Source organism: Cyprinus carpio, chromosome B19 (genome assembly GCF_018340385.1).
Source record: "Cyprinus carpio isolate SPL01 chromosome B19, ASM1834038v1, whole genome shotgun sequence".
In the NCBI taxonomy this organism is placed as follows: domain Eukaryota; kingdom Metazoa; phylum Chordata; class Actinopteri; order Cypriniformes; family Cyprinidae; genus Cyprinus; species Cyprinus carpio.
In genome coordinates this window covers 6,184,858-6,207,761 of record NC_056615.1, presented here as the reverse complement: position 1 = coordinate 6,207,761, position 22,904 = coordinate 6,184,858, and the positions used below count along the sequence as shown (strand labels likewise).

Below are 22,904 nucleotides of genomic sequence, written 5' to 3'. Positions count from 1 at the left end.
TTTGTATTGGGGTCGCTTCAACCCGCGGACATGAAAAACAACAACACAGACTTGGCAAACACTGGTTCAGGTGGAGCGGGCATTTACTACACAGAGCCGTAGTCCACCGACAAGCTACACAAAATCGCTTTCAAAATCGACAAAGAATCGCCTGCGATTTTAAAATCGATTTTGTGAGTAGATTGTCAGTGAATTACGGCTCTGTGTAGTAAATGCCAACCAGTGTTGCCAAGTCTGTGGTCGTTTTTCACGTTCACGGGTTTGAAGCGACCCCAATACCAATAACGTGATATATTTAGCGCCTAAAATGTGAATAATATTACCAAGGAAACCCTGCCAAAAAAAAAGTATATTTTAAAGATCCGGGATGCAATTTTTTATCGGGGAACCTCCTGGAAACGCGATTGGGCTAGTTTTGGACTAGTTTGAGAAGCGACTGGGGAGGATTTGTTGTGAAAACCTGGCAACCCTGATCTGAACGCACGTGCTGGAGATATACTACTAATTACAGGAGCGTCTTTACTAAAGAGATGCGCATGAAAATCGTATTCGAGTTTTTGCACAGCCCTACTGGGTGCATAATAGAAAAAAGAAAATTTGAAACAAGCAAAACGTTCTTCTATAGATTCTTGGATTTTCCATCCATTACATCAATACTAGCAGTTCACCCACCAGGACAACCATTACAGTAACCCTATAGCAACTGATCTGGCTCACTTCATGCTCTTTCTCTGAAACCTGTTAAATGCATTTACTGGACCTAACTCTATACAAATCAGTTGGCTGTGACAAATATTGGTTTAACATCTGGTCTAAGAAAACTTTTTTTACTTTATAAATTTTGACAAATATAACTTAGAATCAGTATTTAACTTCTTGTTCTATTCTTTTATTTTTTCCATTTTTTTAAAACAAGACATGCCATTAAATGTTTTTAGGGTAGAGGCAGACAAGTTACCCTTTTGCCACCTTTACATAAATGTACCGACTTGGTAAATACACAATTAACATCATGACACCTCCCTTAAAAAAAACGTATTTATTTTTTGACCTTCAGTGAGAGAAAGATGTGTAAAACCATAATCCCTGATTAACGACGCTATCTAAATTGGAGATAACAAGTTGGTGTCTTTGAGGTCCTTCTCAACTGTGCGCAGATGGAACAATACAGACAATCCAGATCATGTAGAAGAAAAACAACAGAATAATATTCCAACACACAGAAAATAAAATCACTGAGTCCATCCTTATCTTGGAGATCTTAGGTCTATGTTCATTGTCCTGTAATGTATTGTAAGATGGCATTAGGAACATCCATGGTTTCATCTTTCTCCAGAATAATATCATAGGAGTCTAAGTATGACTGTCTCCTCTCATCCACCTAGGGTGAAAACAAATTCATTAGTGTTTCTTTCCTTTTTTTTCCATGTGCTGTCCTGCTTTTACTCTGGATTTACCTTATCATTGAGATATCCGATCTTCAGGATGTTTTGTAAGTCCATGACTCCATCAGCCATGTTGAGATCCCCAAGAGAATCTCCAAGCAGGAGGACATTAGATCGGCTCTGGAGTTCCTTGAAGTGTTCAGTATTGAGTAGAGCTCCTTCCCGTTTGTTGTAGATGTGAATCAGCTCTCCTTTAAATGCCCGCAAAACACCCTGTTAAAAGCACAAAAAGAGGCTCAAGTATACTCAGAATTGGTGCTCTGCATTTAACCCATCCAAAGTGCACACACACACCATGAACACACACCCGGAGCAGTGGGCAGCCATTTATGTTGAGGCACCCAGGGAGCAGTTGGGGGTTCGGTGCCTTGCTTGACAAAATATTGGCGATAGCCACAATATTTAAAATGAACAGGACTCTTAGGATAACACGACATGCAAATACTCCAGCACCAGTACCTGGCTGACCTCCCAGGTGGCAGTATTGTGCATTAACACTGACAAAACAAGATTCAATGTGTGGCCGCGCTACTCTGAGAAGAACCATGTTCAATATTATACAGAGAGTAAATTGCCATTATTTTACTAGCCATGAAATGAGAAATGTTACATTAACCTGTTAACAGTGGTTTTCTGTGTTCATATATGTAAATAAAGGGGCAATTCTTTTAATAAGTACTGCGTATTCTTTAACGTTTTATTGGATTGTATAACTTTATTGTCCACCTGAGTGGAAAATTGTCTTTGGCTCACCAGCACAACAGAATTAGTAAGAGTAAGCATATAAGTGCATCTCAATAAATTAGAATGTTGTGGAAAAGTTCATTTATTTCAGTAATTCAACTCAAATTGTGAAACTCTTGAATTAAATAAATTCAATGCACACAGACTGAAGTAGTTTAAGTCTTTGGTTCTTTTAATTGTGATGATTTTGGCTCACATTTAACAAAAACCCACCAATTCACCATATTCAACAAATTAGAATACTTTATAAGACCAATACAACAAAACATTTTTAGTGAATTGTTGGCCTTCTGGAAAGTATGTTCATTTACTGTACATGTACTCAATAGTTGGTAGGGGTTCCTTTTGCTTTAATTACTGCCTCAATTCAGCGTGGCATGGAGGTGATCAGTTTATGGCACTGCTGAGGTGGTATGGAAGCCCAGGTTTCTTTGAAAGTGGCTTTCAACTCATCTGCATTTTTTGGTCTCTTGTTTCTCATTTTCCTCTTGACAATACCCCACAGATTTCTCTCTGGGGTTCAGGTCTGGTGAGTTTGCTGGCCAGTCAAACACACAAACACCACGGTCATTTATCCAACTTTTGGTGCTTTTGGCAGTGTGGGCAGGTGCCAAATCCTGCTGGAAAATGAAATCAGCATCTTCAAAAAGCTGGTCAGCAGAAAGAAGCATGAAGTGCTCCAAAATTTCTTGGTAAATGGGTGCAGTGACTTTGGTTTTCAAAAAACACAATGGACCAACACCAGCAGATGACATTGCACCCCAAATCATCACAGACTGTGAAAACTTAACACTGGACTTCAAGAAACTTGGGCTATGAGCTTCTCCACCCTTCCTCCAGACTCTAGGACCTTGTTTTCCAAATGAAATACAAAACTTGCTCTCATCTGAAAAGAGGACTTTGGACCACTGGGCAACAGTCCAGTTCTTCTTCTCCTTAGCCCAGGTAAGACGCCTCAGGAGTGGCTTAACAAGAGGAATATGACAGCTGTATCCAAATTCCTTGACACGTCTGTGTGTGGTGCTCTTGATGCCTTGACCCCAGCCTCAGTCCATTCCTTGTGAAGTTCACTCAAATTCTTGAATCGATTTTGCCTGACAATCCTCATAAGGCTGCGGTTCTCTCGGTTGGTTGTGCATCTTTTTCTTCCACACTTTTTCCTTCCACTCAACTTTCTGTTAACATGCTTGGATACAGCACTCTGTGAATAGCCAGCTTCTTTGGCAATGAATGTTTGTGGCTTACCCTCCTTGTGAAGGGTGTCAATGATTGTCTTCTGGACAACTGTCAGATCAGCAGCATCCCCATGATAGTGTAGCCTAGTGAACCAAACTGAGAGACCATTTTGAAGGCTCAGGAAACCTTTGCAGGTGTTTTGAGTTGATTAGCTGATTGGCATGTCACCATATTCTAATTTGTTGAGACTGGTGGTGAATTGGTGGGTTTTTGTTAAATGTGAGCCAAAATCATCACAATTAAAAGAACCAAATACTTAAACTACTTCAGTCTGTGTGCATTGAATTTATTTAATACACGAGTTTCACAATTTGAGTTGATTACTGAAATAAATTAAACTTCACACTAAATTCTAAATAATTGAGATGCACCTGTAATAAAATAGAATCACAATCACTAGTCACGTTACACATATTACATAAAAGAGAATAAAAAGATACAGTTCATGCCTTACGTACTGTTTGACTGAACACTTGTTGAATTAATGATTTTACTTGCATTTGGGATAAAGGACCTCAAACACATTTTTATTTAATAGAGGAACTCTAAAAGTTCTACCTGACTTCAAAGACTCAAACTGGCTGAAAAGAAGATGAGAACTGCAAGAATAACGCTCACCTTCATCTTTGTCCTTTCTACATAAAGTTGTATTAATTAGTTCTGAGGCCTGCCAATTATTTAATTTGCCATGGATACAATTCTGGAAAGTTTGTTCTTGAGTCTGCAATTTAGATGCTCATACCAGGCAGATAGATGAAAGGTCTTTTTCACTCTCGACAATATACACAAGTATCAAAATGTGCTTACTAACACTATGACCACTGAGCTGTCTGAGAAGGAAAAGTTGCTGAGAGCATCTTTTAAAAACTCACTCTGAATTATTAGCAAAACTCAACTGAGAATCCTGAATTGAACCCAAGATGCTAAAAATTTTCCACAATTTCAACTTGACTCTCAAGTGAAATCGGCTCACATCATCACATCTCGTTTTGTACACAATTAATTCTTTAGTCTTGGCAACACTGATTTTAAATTGGCTAGAACAAGTTTCAAGGGAAAACAGATCTAGAAAAACTGAGCAACCACATTGCTACATTAAACTCTGTAAAATGCAGTTTGCAGTGCCATGCACTTAATACCTCATCTAGGCTCACATTAAAACTGAATTAGCAGCACGCTTACTGCATGACTTCACTGGTGCCGGCGCGACTATAGGTGTATATGACTTTCTTCTTTCAGACAAATACAATTGGAGTTACATTAAGAAATTCCATCCGGGTTCTTACTCCACATGGCTCTGGGGAGTGAATAATGACCTTCTGAGGTGAATAGATGCAAGATTCCATCCGTCATATAAAAAAGCCCTCCACATGGCTCATGACCTTCTGATGTGAATAGATGCAAGAAAAATATTAAAAGTTTTATAAACCGTAATCTCTAGCTTCCGGTAACTGTTGTACTTGTGTTCACGAGAGAGTGGTTTCATGCGGATGCACAGTGGAGAGAGCAAAACAAAACACCGGTCACGAATTAGAAGAACTAAACGAGATTTTGTTTAGAAAAGTATACAAGGATTTCGATATAAGCCAAGAGGAAACTGGTTTTCCTTTGCTAAAGACAAAACTTGGTTTTCATGAGACTAGTGTATTCTTACCAGAGCTTACGCTACGCCTTCGTCCTACGTCATCTGCTAGAATGAAACTCCCTCGGAAATGCATGAACAACAGTTAGCGGAAGCTAGATTATGTTAAATAAAGTTTTAAATATGCTCTGTGCATGTAACAAGTTATCAAACCCTCGTGTGTACAAGGTTAATTGTAAAACAATATTTTTGATCTCACAAATTGTTAGGCCTGCGCAACATATAAATGACTATTCAATATCAGAAATTAAACAGCCAAAATAGAAATTAAAACTAAAGAAGAAATGTGCTGAAAATCATTTGATCCATATCAGTGAATTATTTTGACAAAAATGAGACAGATGTTTATAATGAAACTTACAGACTCGTCAAAGTCCATGTAATTGGAGAAGACTTTAACATTAGGATGGAACACTCCAGCTTGTCTGATCACTTCCTCTAACACATCCCCAATTCCAGCAGAGAAGATCAGCAGAGGAACAGACAACTGATGGAGATGATCAAAGAACTGCTGGTAGCCATCCCTGACAAACACATGATCAGACCGTCATTATTAGTGATATCATCATCCACTACAACACAAAATAGTTTTGTAAATGATCCTACCTCAGCTTGGCTTCAGACTCTCTCACAACTAGTGCCAAGCGATCCTTAATGATCTTCTGCTGCACAAGAAGCTCATGAGCTTTAGTCCACCTGCACACACACACACACACACACTTACAATGAATGAATGACAACTTGCAATTGGTGAAAAAACAAACAGGCTAAAGATAAAGATAAAACTGCAGTTTTACTGAAAAAGTACAACAACAAACAAAAACAAAATGTTTCAGGTAAAAGTGTAAAGGAGAATTTTTGCTTCATTCAGCATTATAGTGTATGGGCCTTATTTGGCTTTTTTGGATTACTACACACCTAACCTGTTTGGGCTTTTTTTTTTGGCTATTCAAACTGTCAGTGTTTGAGACTGACAACCACGTTTACTCACACATTCAAGTCTCAAAATGTTTAAAAGTAATGTAAATAAAACGGAAAGATCTTATCACATTTGACGTGAAAAATTCTAACTGAGGTGTCAAACGTGGCTGATGTGTCCGTTTCGCTCTCTCGATACCAAGAGCAATTTTTTATATGTATTAGTGTTATGTGTCTTAAATGCACAATTTACACAGGCGACAGGAAGACAATGTAGGGAAGAACTTTTGGACATCGGCAAAGTACATCACAAACATAAAAATCACCTTTTGGACTGTGACTTTCTACTACGACTGGACCCAACCAACACCAGCCAGCAAGACATGGCAGCACCGGCCTCCCATGAGTGGCGCAGCCAACAAACAGTGTGTCCAAGGCAATGACAAGGTAGAAAAGGTGGAATACATGCCAGGCTAAAGGCTAGAGGTGCACGACCACTGCTTCCTATGCTGCTATCTAATGTCCACTCACTCAAAAATAAGATGGACGTGCTGAGAACCAGAATTACAATCCAGAGTGAGGGTAAGGGAATGGCGCCCTCCAATTATCATGGAAACCTGGCTCGTGAAAAAAGTGCAGATTCAGCTCTCCTGCTCCACACACACACCATTTAATGTGGGGAAGACCAGAGGTGGTGTCTGCATGTACGTCAATGATAGATGATGTGGGGATGTGTACGTTGTTTCTTTAGACATTGAATTTTTGATGGAGAAGTGCAGATCTGTTTATTTACCAAGACAGTTCAGCACTGTGTTCCTGCTGGCTGAGAGCGATCATGTGACTGCGCTGGGGATTCTGCACAGAGTCATCAGCATACAGATGCTGTACTTGTCATGGCTGGTAGGGCTGGGACAGGGCCCCTGCCTAAAGATTTTTCTGGTCAAAAAATTAGTTGACTAATCACACATTTAATTAATAAACCATTTAAATAATAATAAGCCTTTAAGTGCCTAATAAGCACTCAAGCACCCAAATAACTTGCCACAGCACACCGGCAGAAGTAATGATTATGAATGTGTCAGAGAAAAACAGTAAGAAAAGTAACATTCAAATAAATTGATAAACTAGTGCTCGCCATCTCCGCAGTACTGCTGCACCTGTATGCATTTTTCATACGGACTACATAATCTGAGAATATGTTTCCATTAGAATTTTTTTTTTCACTCTCCATAGATATATTTTTTCATGTCTGTAAGCCATGTATATACAGTGTATCCAAGTTTTGCACTCTTTCATTATTTTACAAAAGTTATATTTTGTTGTTATTGTGAGTGCACACAAATAAACGTAGAGTCTTTACAGATTCAAAAGATGCATAATTCTTATCTGTATGACCAAAATTGTCATTAAGAGCAAGTGACCACACTGTCGCGTCAATCTGTCCTGCAGTGAGCACACTACTCATCTTAGAGCCCTGCATTTCAGGGCCCCGACTTTTTACGCCCCTAGGACTGGGCTTCAGACCAATTTTCACGTCATAGTTAAAGTCAAGGCAAGGCAACACAATTCATACACAACATTAATTCAAAGTGCTTTACATAAAAGAAAGTAAAATAATCATGAAGAAAAAAAATAAAAAAAATAAAACAACAACAACAAAAAATTAAAGCTGCAAGCAGCGATGAAAGGGCCCACCTGGTTCGGGCTCACCACCAGCGGGTGGCTTTAGTAAAAACAGCAAACGGTGAGAAATATGCCTTTTAGATGTCTTTCAGGCCCAGTGGTGGACAGTAACGGAGTTAGCTTTACTTCGTTACTGTACTTAAGTACATTTTTCAAGTATCTGGTACTTTACTTGGAGTAGTTTTATTTTAATTAACTTTTACTTTTACTTCACTACATCCAAAGCATAAGATCGTACTTTTTACTTAACTACATTTCATAAAACATATCGTTACTCCCTTATAATATTCACGTGCTCTGAGACGCAGAAAGTGGTGTCTGATTCAAAGAAACGAACTGATTCTTTTTAATGAACCTTTTAAATCGGTTCGCAAATCGCACCAAACGATTCATTTACGAATTAGAATGATCTGATTGCAGCTGTTCTCGAGTCGACAACTCACTGATTCAAATGAACCGTTTAGTGCGAGTCTCTAGTGAACTCAATTCACAACCGGGAGATCTGGAGCTGCGCGGAATTTTGAGATTAATTTTTGAACTGAAAAATCATATTTTAGGTCAAAATTGTCAGTTGTTTGTGAAACTAAATCTTCTGTAAAGGGTGATCTATTTAAGCCCACTGAAATGCTTGATGCAAACACATCAGCATCTGTGCCTTTTAGTTCAAAAAACAAAACATTAACATTACACCGATTAATAAAATAACTAATGCCCGTTCAAATTCCCGCTGCCATAACATTAACAGTTGTATTTAAAATGTTACGCATTTATTCCCTACGTGATGTCTTTTTTATATTGTTTATCAACAGTATAAACTTTATATTGTTTGAATTAACCACCCAAGTAACAGATATGAATGTTCTATTTCATAACCATACTGAAAATAAGTAAATATTGGTAGCTGATGCTAACTGTCTAGCTTACAAGCTTGCTGGTGCTAAGTTGAGGTTATTTTTAAAAATAAAGTCCAAATATTTTTATTCAACCACCTAGATATATTATGTCTGGGGGAAAAAGAAAGGCTGTGAAGTTCAGAACATGGTAACTACTGTAATTATCAAAGTGGGAAGTGATGCCCTCTGGGAGTATTTGGCCAGGAGTGTTTTTACACCACAGACAAGGTTTGAGAAAATGTTCTTCCTAACTTCAGGCTTTATTCTCATGTCACATATACTGTGATGTTCTGCAAAACAACAAATTTTAAAACCACTTTTTTTCTTACTGGTGAAAATCTGATGATCAAAATGTGACCCTGGAGCACAAAAGCAGTCTGAAGGCGCTGGGGTATATTTGTAGCAATAGCCAAAAATACAATTGTATGGTCAAAATGATTAATTTTTAGTCTTTTATGGCAAAAAATCATTAGGTATTAAGTAAAGATCATGTTCCATGAAGATATTTTTCTAAATTTCCTACTGTAAAATATATCAAAACTTAATTTTTGATTAGTAATACGCATTGCTAAGAAAGTCATTTAGACAAGTTTAAAGGTGATGTTTCTCAGTGTTTTGAATTTTTTTGCACCACTCAGATTCCCAGATTTTCCAATATTGTTGTATCTCAGACAGAATATCATCCTTTCCTAACAAACAAAACACATCAATGGAAAGCGTTATTTAATCAGCTTTCGGATGATGCCTAAATCTCAATTATCAAAAATTGACCCTTATGGTTTTGGGTCCAGGGTCACAAATCTGTTTTCTCCCAATCAGTACATCGCGAGTGTAAGCTTCACAGTGAACATTACTACATCACTCTCATCAACATAGAGTCCATATATCAACAACCAAAAATATATCTTGACTCCAGTAGTGGTTATTTTGAGAAAATTCCAGGTATTTTTGAGCAGTGGAATTTTATTATAAAAAAAAAATTTGTGCTCATAAAAATTAGTAGCCAGCCTATATAAAACTGCAAAATAATCTATTCTATCAGTACTTTTTTACTTATAAACTAAAAAAAAAATCGAGTACTTTTGTACTTTCACTCGAGTAAAATTGAAAAAGTACTTTTACTCCTACTGGAGTATTATTTTATTATACTTATCTGTACTTTTACTCAAGTACTTGATTTGTGTACTTCGTCACCACTGTTCAGGGCCATGACTCTTTCCAAATAATTTGAAGTTTGGTGCAGATTGGACAGTTACATGTTAGTCTAAAAACAAACCATTCCTGTTGCAAGCAGTGTGGCGCTATCGATTGACTATAGTGGAATATTGACCTTCAGATGTGTTCAGGCCAAGACTCTTTTCGAACATGTGAAGTTTGGAAAAGATAGATCATAATTTATGCCTACATAACAACAACAACAAGTTACAACAACTCTCTATTCCCGTGGCGAGACATTGAACTTTGTCACGGTGCCATACACACAAACTAAAACTAAAAACTCAAAAAATTCAAAAATCAACATCGCAAAGGCCTTTAGATTAGACTGACCAAAAAAAAAAGGCATAAATTATAAAGTGTCATAAAATCTCTAGGAGTAGCTCGTTACAGCGCGTAAAAAAATGGTCACTTCCTGTTGACAGCAGGTGGCGCTATAGCGAGACTATTGAATAATTGGCATGTAGATTATGTTCAGGGTAAGGAGTCTTATCAAACATGTGAAGGTTGAGGCAGATTGGACATTGTATGTCTGAGTTATAGCAACTTCCTTGTCTCATGGCGAAACATCGAAATTTGTAAGGCTGCCACAGACACGCCCTTCAACGAAACCTCAAGATCTTCGCAATTTAACATTGCAAAGGCCTTAAGATTACACTGACCAAGTTTGGTGTTGATCTGAATAAATCTCTAGGAGGAGTTCGTAAAAGTACAACCCCTGAAAATGGCAAAAACAACAAAAATTTTGCAGAGAAAATTCAAAATAACCGACTTCCTGTTGGGATTCAAATTTCGTACCAAGACACTTTTTTGTAGGTATTTTTGTGTACAATTACATGTACAATTTTTGTACATGTAAATGAAACGTAGCTCGAGGCGCACAAAGAGCCATTTTGCCACACCAGATGGACCGTGCTGTCAAGTGCGACTGTCAAGTGCGGCTCGACGGTGTTTAGTGTCCAGCAGCAGAGAGCGTGCCGTCAGCACAGCTGAAGAGTTCTTCATTCAAATGCACGCAATAGACAATAGCTTGCCGCAAAGCACTAGCAAAAGAAATGACCAAGGATGATGCTGTTGATCCTGACTCGCCATCTCATCATTAGTCACGCTTTTACAGAAAAGAGGATCTCTACGGATTATGATCATGATGAAAGAGTTTTTGATTTGATTTTGTTAAGTAGTAGTTTAAAGCTTTCTATAGATATATTTGTCATATCTGTGAGGCATGTATTCGCCGAGTTTCGGTTCATTTTTGTGAAGCGCTCCTGTTGAAGACCGAGATGGCAGAAAGCGCATCATGTTTTGTTGACATTATGAGTGCACACAAATAAAAGTAGACCCTTTACAGTCCCAAATGATGCATTATTCTTACCTTTATGAGCAAAAATGATGGCGTATTTTAAGTTGTTTTCACTGAAAAAAAAAATTGCAAGTGATCACGCTGGCACCTCCATGTCCTGGAAAGCGTGCTTTAGCTTCCACTCTCCACACAAACTATTGGATATAGTGCACATTTATCTAGGTTTAATGTTTAACCCTCAGGTTGTGTTCAAATCCCTATAACATTTCTGGTGTTCCCGGTCAAAAATAACTGCTTACAATAACCGGAAAAAATAAACAGCTTATAAATCTTGTTATGCAATATTATCACCTAATATTGGTATCAATCTTTTTGGTCAGGCTTGTTTTCTTTCAATTGGGACTATTTTTGAAACTGACTGATAGTAGGCCTCACTGATCTGAGCCTAGGGTATAGGGTTCGGGCTGAATAGTAATTCTGATTAGAAACGTCAGAAACGGGTGTAGCTTTCACTGTTGATGCTGATTATACTCAGCTCTATATTTCATCGCGGCCTGGCGAAACATACCAATTTTGGAACTAACGGAAATGCATAGTCGATATAAAAAACTGGATGACGAGTAATTTCTTTACTGCTAAATTCTGAAAAAAAAAAACAGAGGTGGTTAATTATAGGGCCTAAAAAGCTCTGCATGTGATGACCTAGAAACGCTGTCTTAGCCTTGATGGCTGCTCTGTCAATTCTCGTCACAGTTAGGAACCTAGGTGTGCTATTTTGATAACAAAACTTTTCCTTAGAAAGCCACGTTTTCTAGCATTTGTAAAACTGCATTTTTCCATCTCAAAAAATATATCTAAATTACGGCCTGATGCTCTCAATTGGTCAAATGCAGAAATGTTTTAATCCATGGCGTTTATGACCTCAAGGTTAGACTATTTGGTAATGTCTCTATTGCGGGTGGTTGTTTCCTGCACGCTTAGGTAAACAAATCTCCAGTTAGTCCAAAATGCAGCAGCTAGAGTTCTTACTAGCAACCAGGAAAAGTATGATCATATTAGCCCGGTCCTGTCAACACTAACTTGCACTGGCTCCCTATCAAACACGTATAGATTTTAAAAGATCTTGCTTATTACTTATAAGCCCTGAGACTGGTTTAGCACCCTCCAGTATTTGCCACGAGCTTCTTGTTCCATTATAGTCCTCCACTTCCCGCTCTACAAGTTCTCAAAACTCTGGGCAATTTGATAATACCTAGAATATCAAAGTCAACTGCGGCGGCAGATCCTTCTCCTATTTAGCGCCCAAACTCTGGAATAACCTACCTAACATTTGTTCGGGAGGCAGACACACTCTTGCAGTTTTAAATCTAGATTAAAGACCCATCTCTTTAACCTGGCTTACACAGAACATACTAATACACTTCTAATATCCAAAATCCGTTAGGATTTTTAGGCTGCATTAATTAGGTAAACCGGAACCGGAACACTTCCCATATAACACCCGATGTACTTGCTACATCGTTAGAAGAATGGCATCTACGCTCATATTAGTCTTGTTTCTCTCTTATTCCGAGGTCACCGTAAGGCCACCAGATCCAGTCTGTATCCCAAGTCAGAGGGTCCCTGCAGTCACCCGGATCCAGTACGTATCCCAGCCCAGATGGTGGAATCAGCACCTAGAATGGACCCTCTACAGCCCGGAAAGACAGCGAGACCAGGACTAGAGGCCCCAGAGACAGATCCCCTGTAAGAACCTTGTCTCAGACGACGCACCGGACAAGACCACAGGAAACAGATGATTCTTCTGCACAAAAACCTGACTTTGCTGCAGCCTGGAATTGAACTGCTGGTTTCGTCTGGTGTCAGAGGAGAAGAACTGGCCCCACCGAACTGAGCCTGTGTTTCTCCCAAGGTTTTTTTCCTCCATTCTCTGCACTGATGGAGTTTTGTTTTCCTTGGCCGCTGTCGCCTCTGGCTTGCTTAGTTGGGGACACTTCATTTACAGTGATATCGGTTGACTTTGATTGCAAATTATTGCACAGATAACTATTTAATAAACTGAACGAGCTGCATGATGACATCACTGAATTCAATGATGAACTGCTTTCAACTGTCATTTGCATTATTGACACTGTTTTTTCCAATCTAATTAATGTTTGTTCAGGTAGTTGCTTTGACGCATCTTTTTTGTTTTAAAGCGCTATATAAATAAAGATGACTATTAGCTGTCGGACATGGGCTAGGAGTGTCTCGGGCCAGGGCCAGGCTAGGAACTAAATTTGAGGCCCATGCAGGGCTCTGCTTTCAAACTCCACACAGAAACTTGAACAGCACACATTTCTCTAAGTTAACATTAGATTGAGCAGCCATGTAAAGTTGTTGTTATAAACATATTTCAAAAGATAATCCATATTTGAGATCCTGGCTGAATGATTATAGCCCGATTGCACCCTAACTGTTATGAAGTGGTTTTGAAGGATTAGTCATCGGAACATTGAAAAGGACCATTCCAGCCACCTTGGACCCATTTCAATTTCAGCAAAGTTTTAGATAAACTTTTAGATAAACAAGTCAACATCATAATTAATGTGGAGCGTAGACAAATCAAAGCTCTATAAGACCCGCGGGATTGCTTGTAATAACGATGTAAATGCAAAAGAAAACGCATGAGAGCAAACTGTTTCTGTCAGTGGTTTTAATTTAAATTGTTTGTGATAGCCTACTTTTAATGTAAGAAAAGTAGGCTATATGCTGTGTTTAAATGTGTTTGTGTTTAAATTGCATCGGCCCGCGTAAACATAAAACAATGTCTGCATTTGTGATCGGAGAAACGACAAACAACAAGCTCTACTCTACACCAGCAGTTCTGAATTCCAGTCCTTGCGCCCCCCAGCTCTGTATATTTTGCACGTCTCTCTCTTTGTTCAACACACCAGATTTAGAGTAATCAGCTTGTTAGAAGTGACCTCTATGCATGAACTGTGTTCCCATTGACCTTGGTCCCCTACACAGGGTCATTGCTTCCTTCTCCCTGAGCAGGGGAAATCTGTTGAAGTTTTACCTCACTTCGGAACATTCATTCATGGATTTGCGCTGCGCAATGTCTTCACACATGGACAAGTGTGACATCATATACCTCTGTTAATAATTAGAATTTAAATTCACGTCTCGCACACTTCAATGCACTTTGAATGGAACATAAACGTTTGCTTTAAACTGGAATCATGGCGGAATATCCTGTGATGTCCACTTCGCAGGGCACTTTACGTTTGAATAGAACAAACGTCTGAAGCAATAAGAGAGAGACATCAAATTGTACAGAGCAGGGGGCGCGAGAACTGGAATTGAGAACCGCTGCTCTACACTGCTCAAAACTCACGTTTGAATCATTAGTGGCAAATCCTTTACGTATGTAAACGTTCTTACAGACTGTGAGTCAGAAGCATTGTAGTCTTCTCTCCCAGGACCAGGAAAATGTGCTGCACACATCTGAATATTTGGGTTGATCTGTTCTGGAACAGTGTTGTAAATGCTACTTAACCACCGATTTCTAGTCTTGTATTTTTTCAGAAGGCCAAACAAAGGATTTTCACTTTCACAACGAAACAGCGTCTCCACCACATGTTGCTGGTGGCAACAGCGAGAATCAAAGGTAACGCCTTCTTTCTTTGCGTGAACATTTGGCCGGCATTATTCAAATCTTCCCACATCGTGACGTAGACATGTGAAGGCGTGTTTAAACGAGGTGTTTTAGGAGGGCATGGACGAGTCTTCACTTTTATAAAGAATATCTTTTTGGGTTTGAGACTTCAGTCTTTGCAACTGTACAGATCTTCTTTATGCACCAAGAGCTTGTAACACTCCAAAGAGAAAGGAAAAATTAAAATCGCATCATATGACCCCTTTAAGTAGGTTAAGGAAATTTGGCATGACAACTAAAATCCTCAGCAACTTTTACAGATGTACAATTGAATGTGTGATCACTAGTTGAATCACTGAGTGGTATGAAGCTGCACTTGTTCAAGACAGGAAAGCTCTCCAGCATGTAATAAAAAAACGGCACAGTTAATTTGTAGAGAAGCTTTCCCATCCCTTCAGGATATTTACTGCACCAGGGTCATCAGGAGGGCCCAACAACATCATCAGGACAATATACAAAAGTCTCTTCACACTTCTGCCAACTGAGAAATGGTGTACAGTAGGAGTATGAAATCAGGGACACAAAGACTTACAAATCATGACTCCTAAACACCCTTCAAATATTATCTCACCTCCCATTAAAAAAAACTGTTACCTTGTTCATTGCACAGTGTATATTTGTATTTGCATATTTTTTTGTACACGTGTATTTTTGTATATTTTATGAAAGGGAGCCTTGCAAGAATTTCATTGTGTGGTTTTAACCATGGTGTGTTTGGTTCCCTCTAGTGTTTTTTATTGGTACTAGCGTTATATATTTTTTTATAGCTAACATTATACATTTCAGTAAGTGGTCTGTATCTTTCAACACCCCTTCTGATGTTCATTCATGTTGATTTCAGCTCTGATCATCGGCTGTTTTTAAACAATCGGTTGATGGTGCAAAATAACTGCTTTTATCAGCTGAAAGCGATTATTGTCCGATATTTTGGGCACATTCCTACATACACCTTTAAACCCGTATAACAAATAATGGTCAAACTTGGACCCTCATAGGCTCACCTTCTGTTCGCTGTTGAGAGAGAATGTTGTGCAATGAGTAGATGTAACTGTATCTCACCATTCAACCATGAGTGGTAACTTCTCTTCCACTGAGCGGTGGAATCGATCTCTATAGGGTAGTAGTGTCCAGAAGATTCTTTAGCTGCATAAAACATCCTCACAATTTTCAAGACTGTCCTGGTCATCAAAAAGAAATTTATGCAGTGCTAAATTAAGGTAAGATATGTCTGTAAAACCTGCACACAGAATAAATGATCAGTGTTTGAGATAAAACATGCATTTAAGACAATTAGGGATTGCATGAAACTTCTGCTTCAGAAAAGAAATGAACAGAAATAAAACAGACAGGTAACAGAAGTATGATCTGTAATTTTCCACAAAAGCCCCTGGAACTGACAAATAAACAGGGATATTTTGGTACAGGTAACAAAATATAACACACTTTGTTTTATTTACTCAAGTGGTTGGAAATCTGTGAATTTTCACATCAAACACATAACAGTGCAACATCTAAAGTTGCACAGAGAGTTGTGAGTGAAAACTAATGTAAGCTTAAAATATTCATTAGGTAAAACATTTGCTTTCTCACCTTGGCTTTGCAGTCTTCACTGATCAGTTTGCTGTTGTCCAGAATATCTGAAAGCATACAATTTATTAACTAATTTTTAACAACACAAGAGAAATCCACAGAAGATAACAACTCTTTTAACACAGATTAATTTTCTGTAGGTTATTTACCAGCTTTCAGTCGTTTCAACAGCATTCATTTAGGTTAGATTTACATATTTATGTTAAAAGAGAAAGCTCGTTAAATTCTTACAACCTTAAAATCTAGCATTCTGTGCTTAATTTTAGTCATAGGGACCTGCAAAAGTACACGTTTGTTGCAAAAATCAACTAAACAAAAAAACCTCTGACCAAAGACAACTCTCTGAATGTCTATGGATGTAAAGATTTCAAATGAATGAATTTTAAAAGATGCAGCATTACACAGATAGTTGTACTGCATGTGCAAACAGTCGAACAGCTAAACACTCAGCATGCTGTCAAAACACACACACACAAAAAAACCTTAAACCTCACTAACTGGCTAATTGATTGGTGGACAACTAGCTCAGCAAAACTAAAGGCAATATTAGTAATTGTTGTACTTACTATGGGATGTAGGGCAGCGTTTGCCATTGCCAGGCGCGAACCTGGTGAGAGTCATATCAAAATCTGAGATTACCTACAACATAAACAACAAAAATCCTCAAATACCCAACTCATTACATGAGAACATCCAAGCCTTATATTCAAAAGAAAATCACACAAAACTTCGTAGTTTGAATTAAATTCATATTCATAAATAAGAAAAACAAAAAACATTATTATACATTAGAGTGATAGTTTGATTTGCATAGATTAAAAAGCTTAATCTAGCTCACGACAGTTTATTATAACACTATAAGGTGTTTTAAGAGAGCTAAAGTTTTGAATAAAATGTCTTCTCTTACAATTATCTTGTTCCACATGACTTACAACAGAAGTTGTAAGGCAGAATGATGTTAATTAAACAGTTAATTAAATGGTGAATGAGAATGTCTCACTTTGTGTGCCAAATATATTAATTTGTGTTATAAAAAATTATTGTATACCAACTGAAATAGTACAATTGATTTTATTTATCAGTTAGAATATGTGTAACTCAATATTGAGTTGTGAGTGTGGACCGATAACAGTGAACTTACAAGTTGTGGCCAAAAATTGGCCCCCTTGGAAAACATGATCAAAAAAGGCTGTGAAAATTAATCTGCATTGTTAATCCTTTTGGTCTTTTATTTAAAAAATGCACAAAAAATGTATCCTTTCATTGGATAATAGGAATTTAAAATGGGGGGAAATATCATTATGAAATAAATGTTTTTTCTCCAATACACACTGGCCAAAATTAATGGCCCCCTTTATTCAATACTTTTTTGAAACCTTCATTTGCCCGTTTAACAGCTCTAAATGTTCTCCTATAATGCCTGATGAGGTTAGAGAACACCTGACAAAGAGATCAGAGACCATTCCTTCATCCAGAATCACTCCAGACCCTTCATATTCCCAGCTTCTCCTCTTCAGTTCACTCCTCTCAGTAGCCATAGGGTTCAGGTCAGAGGACGGGAATGGCTATAGCAGAAGCGTGGTTCTGAGCTCATGACCCATTTTCTGTGTTGTTTTTGAGGTTTGTGTTTGGGGTTTATTGTTGTAGGGTTTGGAAGATCCCAAACCTGGCCCATTTATAAAATTTCTAACAGAGTCAGTCACTTACTGATTTTTTATCTGTTGATATTTGATAGAATCAAAGATGCATGTGTCTAAACAAAATGTCCAGGACCTCCAGCAGAAATATAGACACACAACATCAAAAATACAGCAGTATATTTCATTGTACACATGGGGCACTTTTTTTCTCTGTGTTCATCAAACCCATCTTGAGTGTTTGCTGCTAAAAAGCTCATTCTTTAGTTTCATCTGATCATAGAAGCCATTCCCCTGTGAAGTTCCAGTCAGTGTCTGATAACTGAATATGCTGGAGTTTGTTTTTTGAATGAGCTAGGGAGAATTTTAAATTGTACACCCTCCCAATAAACATGCTGTCTGACATTTTTTTAAAGGTTTTCTGAACCAGAGACTCAACTATTTTCTGCAATTCTCCAGCTGTGACCCCTGGAGAGTCTTTAGCTACTCAACTCTCCTTATCACCTCCACATTAGGACGATATAGACACACATCCTCTTCCAGGCAGTTTCGTAACAGTTTTCTGTTGTTTGGAAACTCTTAATTATTGCCCTGATGTTGGAAATGGGCAATCTTCAACTGCTCTAGCTCTTTTCTTAAGCCACTTCACCAATTTTGTGAAGCTCAATTATCTTTTGCTGCACACATCAAAATATATTCTTTGGTTTTTTTCATTGTGATGGATGATTAAAGGAGAATTTGGGCTTTGTTTTCCCCCTTTTATATTTCTGTTGAAACAGGAAGCCAGAGCTGGATGACTTCATGTTTATAATCATGCTGGAAAGTGCACAAAACTTGTGAATATGAATGGGAATATACTTCCTCGTTGGTCACAATTATTGGCACAATAGTGGTGCCAATAATTGTTGACCAACGAGTATTTGAGAAAAACATTCATTTCATAATGATATTTCCCCTCCGTTTTCAATTCTTATTATCCAATGAACGGATACATTTTTGTGAATTTTTTTAAATAAAAAGACCAAAAGGGACTAACAATGCAGATGAATTTTCACAGCCTTTTTTGATCATATTTACCAAGGGGGCCAAATAATTTTGGCCACGACTGTAGGTGTACAATATCAATCCAATTGCAGTTGATAGTGAAACCTGCGCTAAAATGTTTCAATGCCAAACATATTGCACTCACCTTAAAACTTCAAATGTTACAAATAGTTACAATACTTATGTTGTAATACTGGTAGCACTAATATAAAAATTTGATGATATATATGTTACATAAAAGTAAAAATTTTGAAATACGTTGATGAGTATAATTTTTCTGTCTTTTATCTCAGTATTTCTGTCAGTGTTGTATAAGTTTTTTGATGGCATAATCAGTACCCCTAGAATGTGATCAAACAGTTTTAAAATAGCTGAGCTAAGATATATAACCAATTTTTAATGACCGTCCGATGTTAAGTCATACCCACATTACCCGCACCCATAAAACAACACAGTTTTTCACAAACTTTTCCAAAAAAAATAAATAAAAAATTGGGATTAAACGGGTTTATCGATTATCAAATAATCATTTGTTGGCAGACTTAGTCCATGGCCACTCACCACAGATTCTGACTTGAACTTCAGCAATTCTGCAAGAAAGAATCAGCCAAATATTCCCCCAATCTAGAAAAGCTTAAAGCTAGTACAGCTAGTAAGGGACTTTGAGAAACAGCCAGAACAGCTTGAATTTCATTGAAGGAACACAAATGTCTCAGTCAGGGCTGCACGATTATGACAAAATCATAAATTGTCGAGTATTCCCTTGAAATTGTACGATTATCACAATATACATTGATTGATGTTTATTAACCATTTTGTTTGATGCGACACTGCATGCTGTATTTTTTATATGTAAAAACAGCTGAAACACATTTTATACTAAATGCATTTTAGGATGCTGTTTTTTCATACAATTACCATTAGAAACCAATAAAGTTACAACTTTTGCCATGTGTATGAGGGCTATATGTGGTTTTTTCCTTTGGTTTATCATGATCTAATTGTGTGATATCCATAGGATCATTTTTAACTCAATGTACAGTCAAAAACACAGCCAATATTAAAATTTATACCAATTTTTGTTGCCCAATTTTTACAGATGTAACTGTTTTTTGTTAATGAACATAAAATGTACATTTGCATCGTGCCATCAGGGTCAAGCAACACAAACCTGTTTTATGCATTTAAACAATATCACTCACTGGAGCATATCAGAAACATAGTAAAATTCATTTCTTTTATTATTATATTTGTTAGGCAACAGGACTGAGAAAAGAAGTTTCTTAAATTTATAGAGGCATAGTTTGAATGTAGAAAAATATTTTAGTATCTGTAACATCATGTTCAACCTGTTTGCAAGTGTTTACCTGTTATCATGTTTTTGACCCACCACAAAATTATTTTAAAGTATTTTAAAACCACACTTAATGTCGGTTCCACACTTTCAAAAAAATCTGCTTTATCGTGAAAGAGCTGACATTTTACATGATTTATCTATATCAACTGAATTCTTTAGCCATATCCTATGCACTTTACTATCATATTTGCATTTATATGTGCAAAAAAATCATTAGCATAATTTCAATAATATCTATCATTATTTGTTTCTGTTCTTTTTTATTACTGATTCATATTTTGATGAATACTGATGAATATTTGAAAATTAATATTTCCTTTGTCATACTGTCATCTAGTGGTTATTTAATTCATGCAGTGTGCAGTCCCAGAGGACATGGGTTCATAATTTTTTTATTTTTCTGAGACACTGTTCGCCTGTAAGCAATATAGTGCTCTTAGTTTTCACTTCAAGTACACTTTTATTCAACAAAGCTTGGAAATTAATGTAGAAAGATTTTATAAAGAGAAATGCCTTCAAATTATATCTCATTTGTGATCACTGTTGTGTAAACTGTGTTTATGTATGCTTTTAAGTATTTATGCAAAAGGAAGGAAAATGGAAAAAAAATAACTTCCTTTAAATTAAAAGAAAGAACAGCTATGCCTTGATGCATTTATTGGAGACCCATTTCCAAAAGTTATCTTTGCAAAAAAAAAAAAAAAAAAACACCCATTCCTTGAGGCTTTTTTCAAATCTGAGGTGTGAATGACAAGTGCTCAAACAGGCTTGACAGAAATAATTACCTGAAGTGTGCTAGCTCCAGCATTTCTCATGGATGTTAATATCTGCTCCACCCTCTTGGGGTCCCTCATGCTCACTGAACTGTTTGATAACACAGGAATCTGAGAGAAAAACAAAACAAACAAAAAAAACACATCAAGCCATCTATGAATGTTTTACTGTGTTCTACCAGTATACAGTACAGAGTCGAGACGTTTTATTGTTGTTAATGGACAAAAGAAATTTGCAGGTTTTGCTTTCTACAACGGATTTTAGGTAAATATCATTTTGTTTTCAGTCAAAATGATAAAATATCCTGTTGCTATTTCAGTGTGATGTCACCCAGCTCAGTTCAGTTTTCTTCAAATAGTGTCTGAACGATCAAGTCAGCAAATCTGGCAGAAATGAAGTGTACCCAAACAGACCTTTTTGCAAACCTTTTTGTCAAATTAGATCAAGAGCATGATTTATTTTCAAATTTGGCATAATTAGTTGTGATTTTAAACGGGAAAAAAATAAATAAAAAAATAACCCCTGACATCTGATTGGCCACCCACCCTAATAATTGATATGCTACTATTTGATGTACTTTGTTTAATTGTAATGAAAGAAGCATTTATTTTAGCCTTGAACTCAAGGAAGCGACACGTCTGCTGTTCCGCATCACGCCACACATTCATTTTCTTACGGAGTAAAAAACACTGCAGAGCACAGAGGACACATACAGTGAATTAAGAGAATTTCAACAATTTCAAACGATAAACAAACAAGGATTTCAAACGATAAATACAGTTCTGGACCTCTTTATTGGTGTGACGGTTCACATGCGCTCCCGCATTGCCTCAGTTCAAGCAAAGCAGGAGTGCATTATATAATTAGCATGAAATAAACATCGAGTGCACATTTTAAAAGATACACTACAAATTAATGCATGGCAGCATCTCATGTAATCGCTCAATGAGTGCTTCAATCGCAGCTATAAAACAGTCATAGGATTTCTTCACACACTGGTTTTCTGTCATGCTCTCTATCGTCAGACACAGATCACTCAGTAATATTTCACTGGGATCGTGCACTAAACTAGTGAAACGGGTCTAGCGACGCCCCTGTTTGCTGGCATAATGCTACATTAGTAACAGATTCAGTGAAACACTTCAGGTGGTTACATCCTCGCAACTTTTGATATTCTCTTGAGAAGAAGGCTTTCGTTAACACAGGCAAGCAGGCAAGCAGCACGACTGCTTTAAATGAAGTCCAGTGGTGGTAATTAAGACTGAGCGGTTCTGTTTATAAAGTGTCAAATAGTCGTTGGTGTATAAAAACTGCAAACGTAAGTGGTCAGTAATGCTGTGATAACTTACCATGTTAATACCCGCAGTGCTTTTGATTATAATTAAAAAGACCTATAAAACGTAATCTCCTTAAATTACTAAAACAACCTATTTTACGTTTCATCTCTCTCAAAAAAAAACGTACAGCGGCGGGGGGGGGGGGGGGGGGGGGAGGGGGGGGGGGGGGACACACGAAAGAGGGGGCAAGGGGGGGGGGCAAAGGAAAAGGAAAAAAAAGAAGAAAAAAACGAAGGAGGACACCGGGCGAGACTGTGTCCCCTCGTAATATGTTAGTAGTCTTACTGCCCTTTCGGGCTGAGCTATCGGCTACAATGAGTTGCTTAATCGCAGCTATCAAACAGTCCGGGAGTGAGTTTCATTCTCACCCCTGGGTTTTCTGTCTGGGC

General features: G+C 37.5%; 1 protein-coding gene across 1 annotated transcript; it reads right to left on the bottom strand.

Moving 5' to 3' along the window:
• Positions 1 to 1,024: 1,024 nt before the first annotated feature.
• On the bottom strand, positions 1,025 to 22,538 carry LOC109047933 (cytosolic 5'-nucleotidase 3-like). The gene is given in 11 exon segments (XM_042745054.1): positions 1,025 to 1,381; positions 1,458 to 1,658; positions 5,429 to 5,591; positions 5,674 to 5,763; positions 15,836 to 15,875; positions 15,878 to 15,901; positions 15,904 to 15,919; positions 16,367 to 16,413; positions 16,933 to 17,005; positions 21,190 to 21,288; positions 22,528 to 22,538. Coding segments are annotated over 11 exon segments (864 nt in total). The 5' UTR covers positions 22,531 to 22,538; the 3' UTR covers positions 1,025 to 1,273.
• Positions 22,539 to 22,904: the final 366 nt, after the last annotated feature.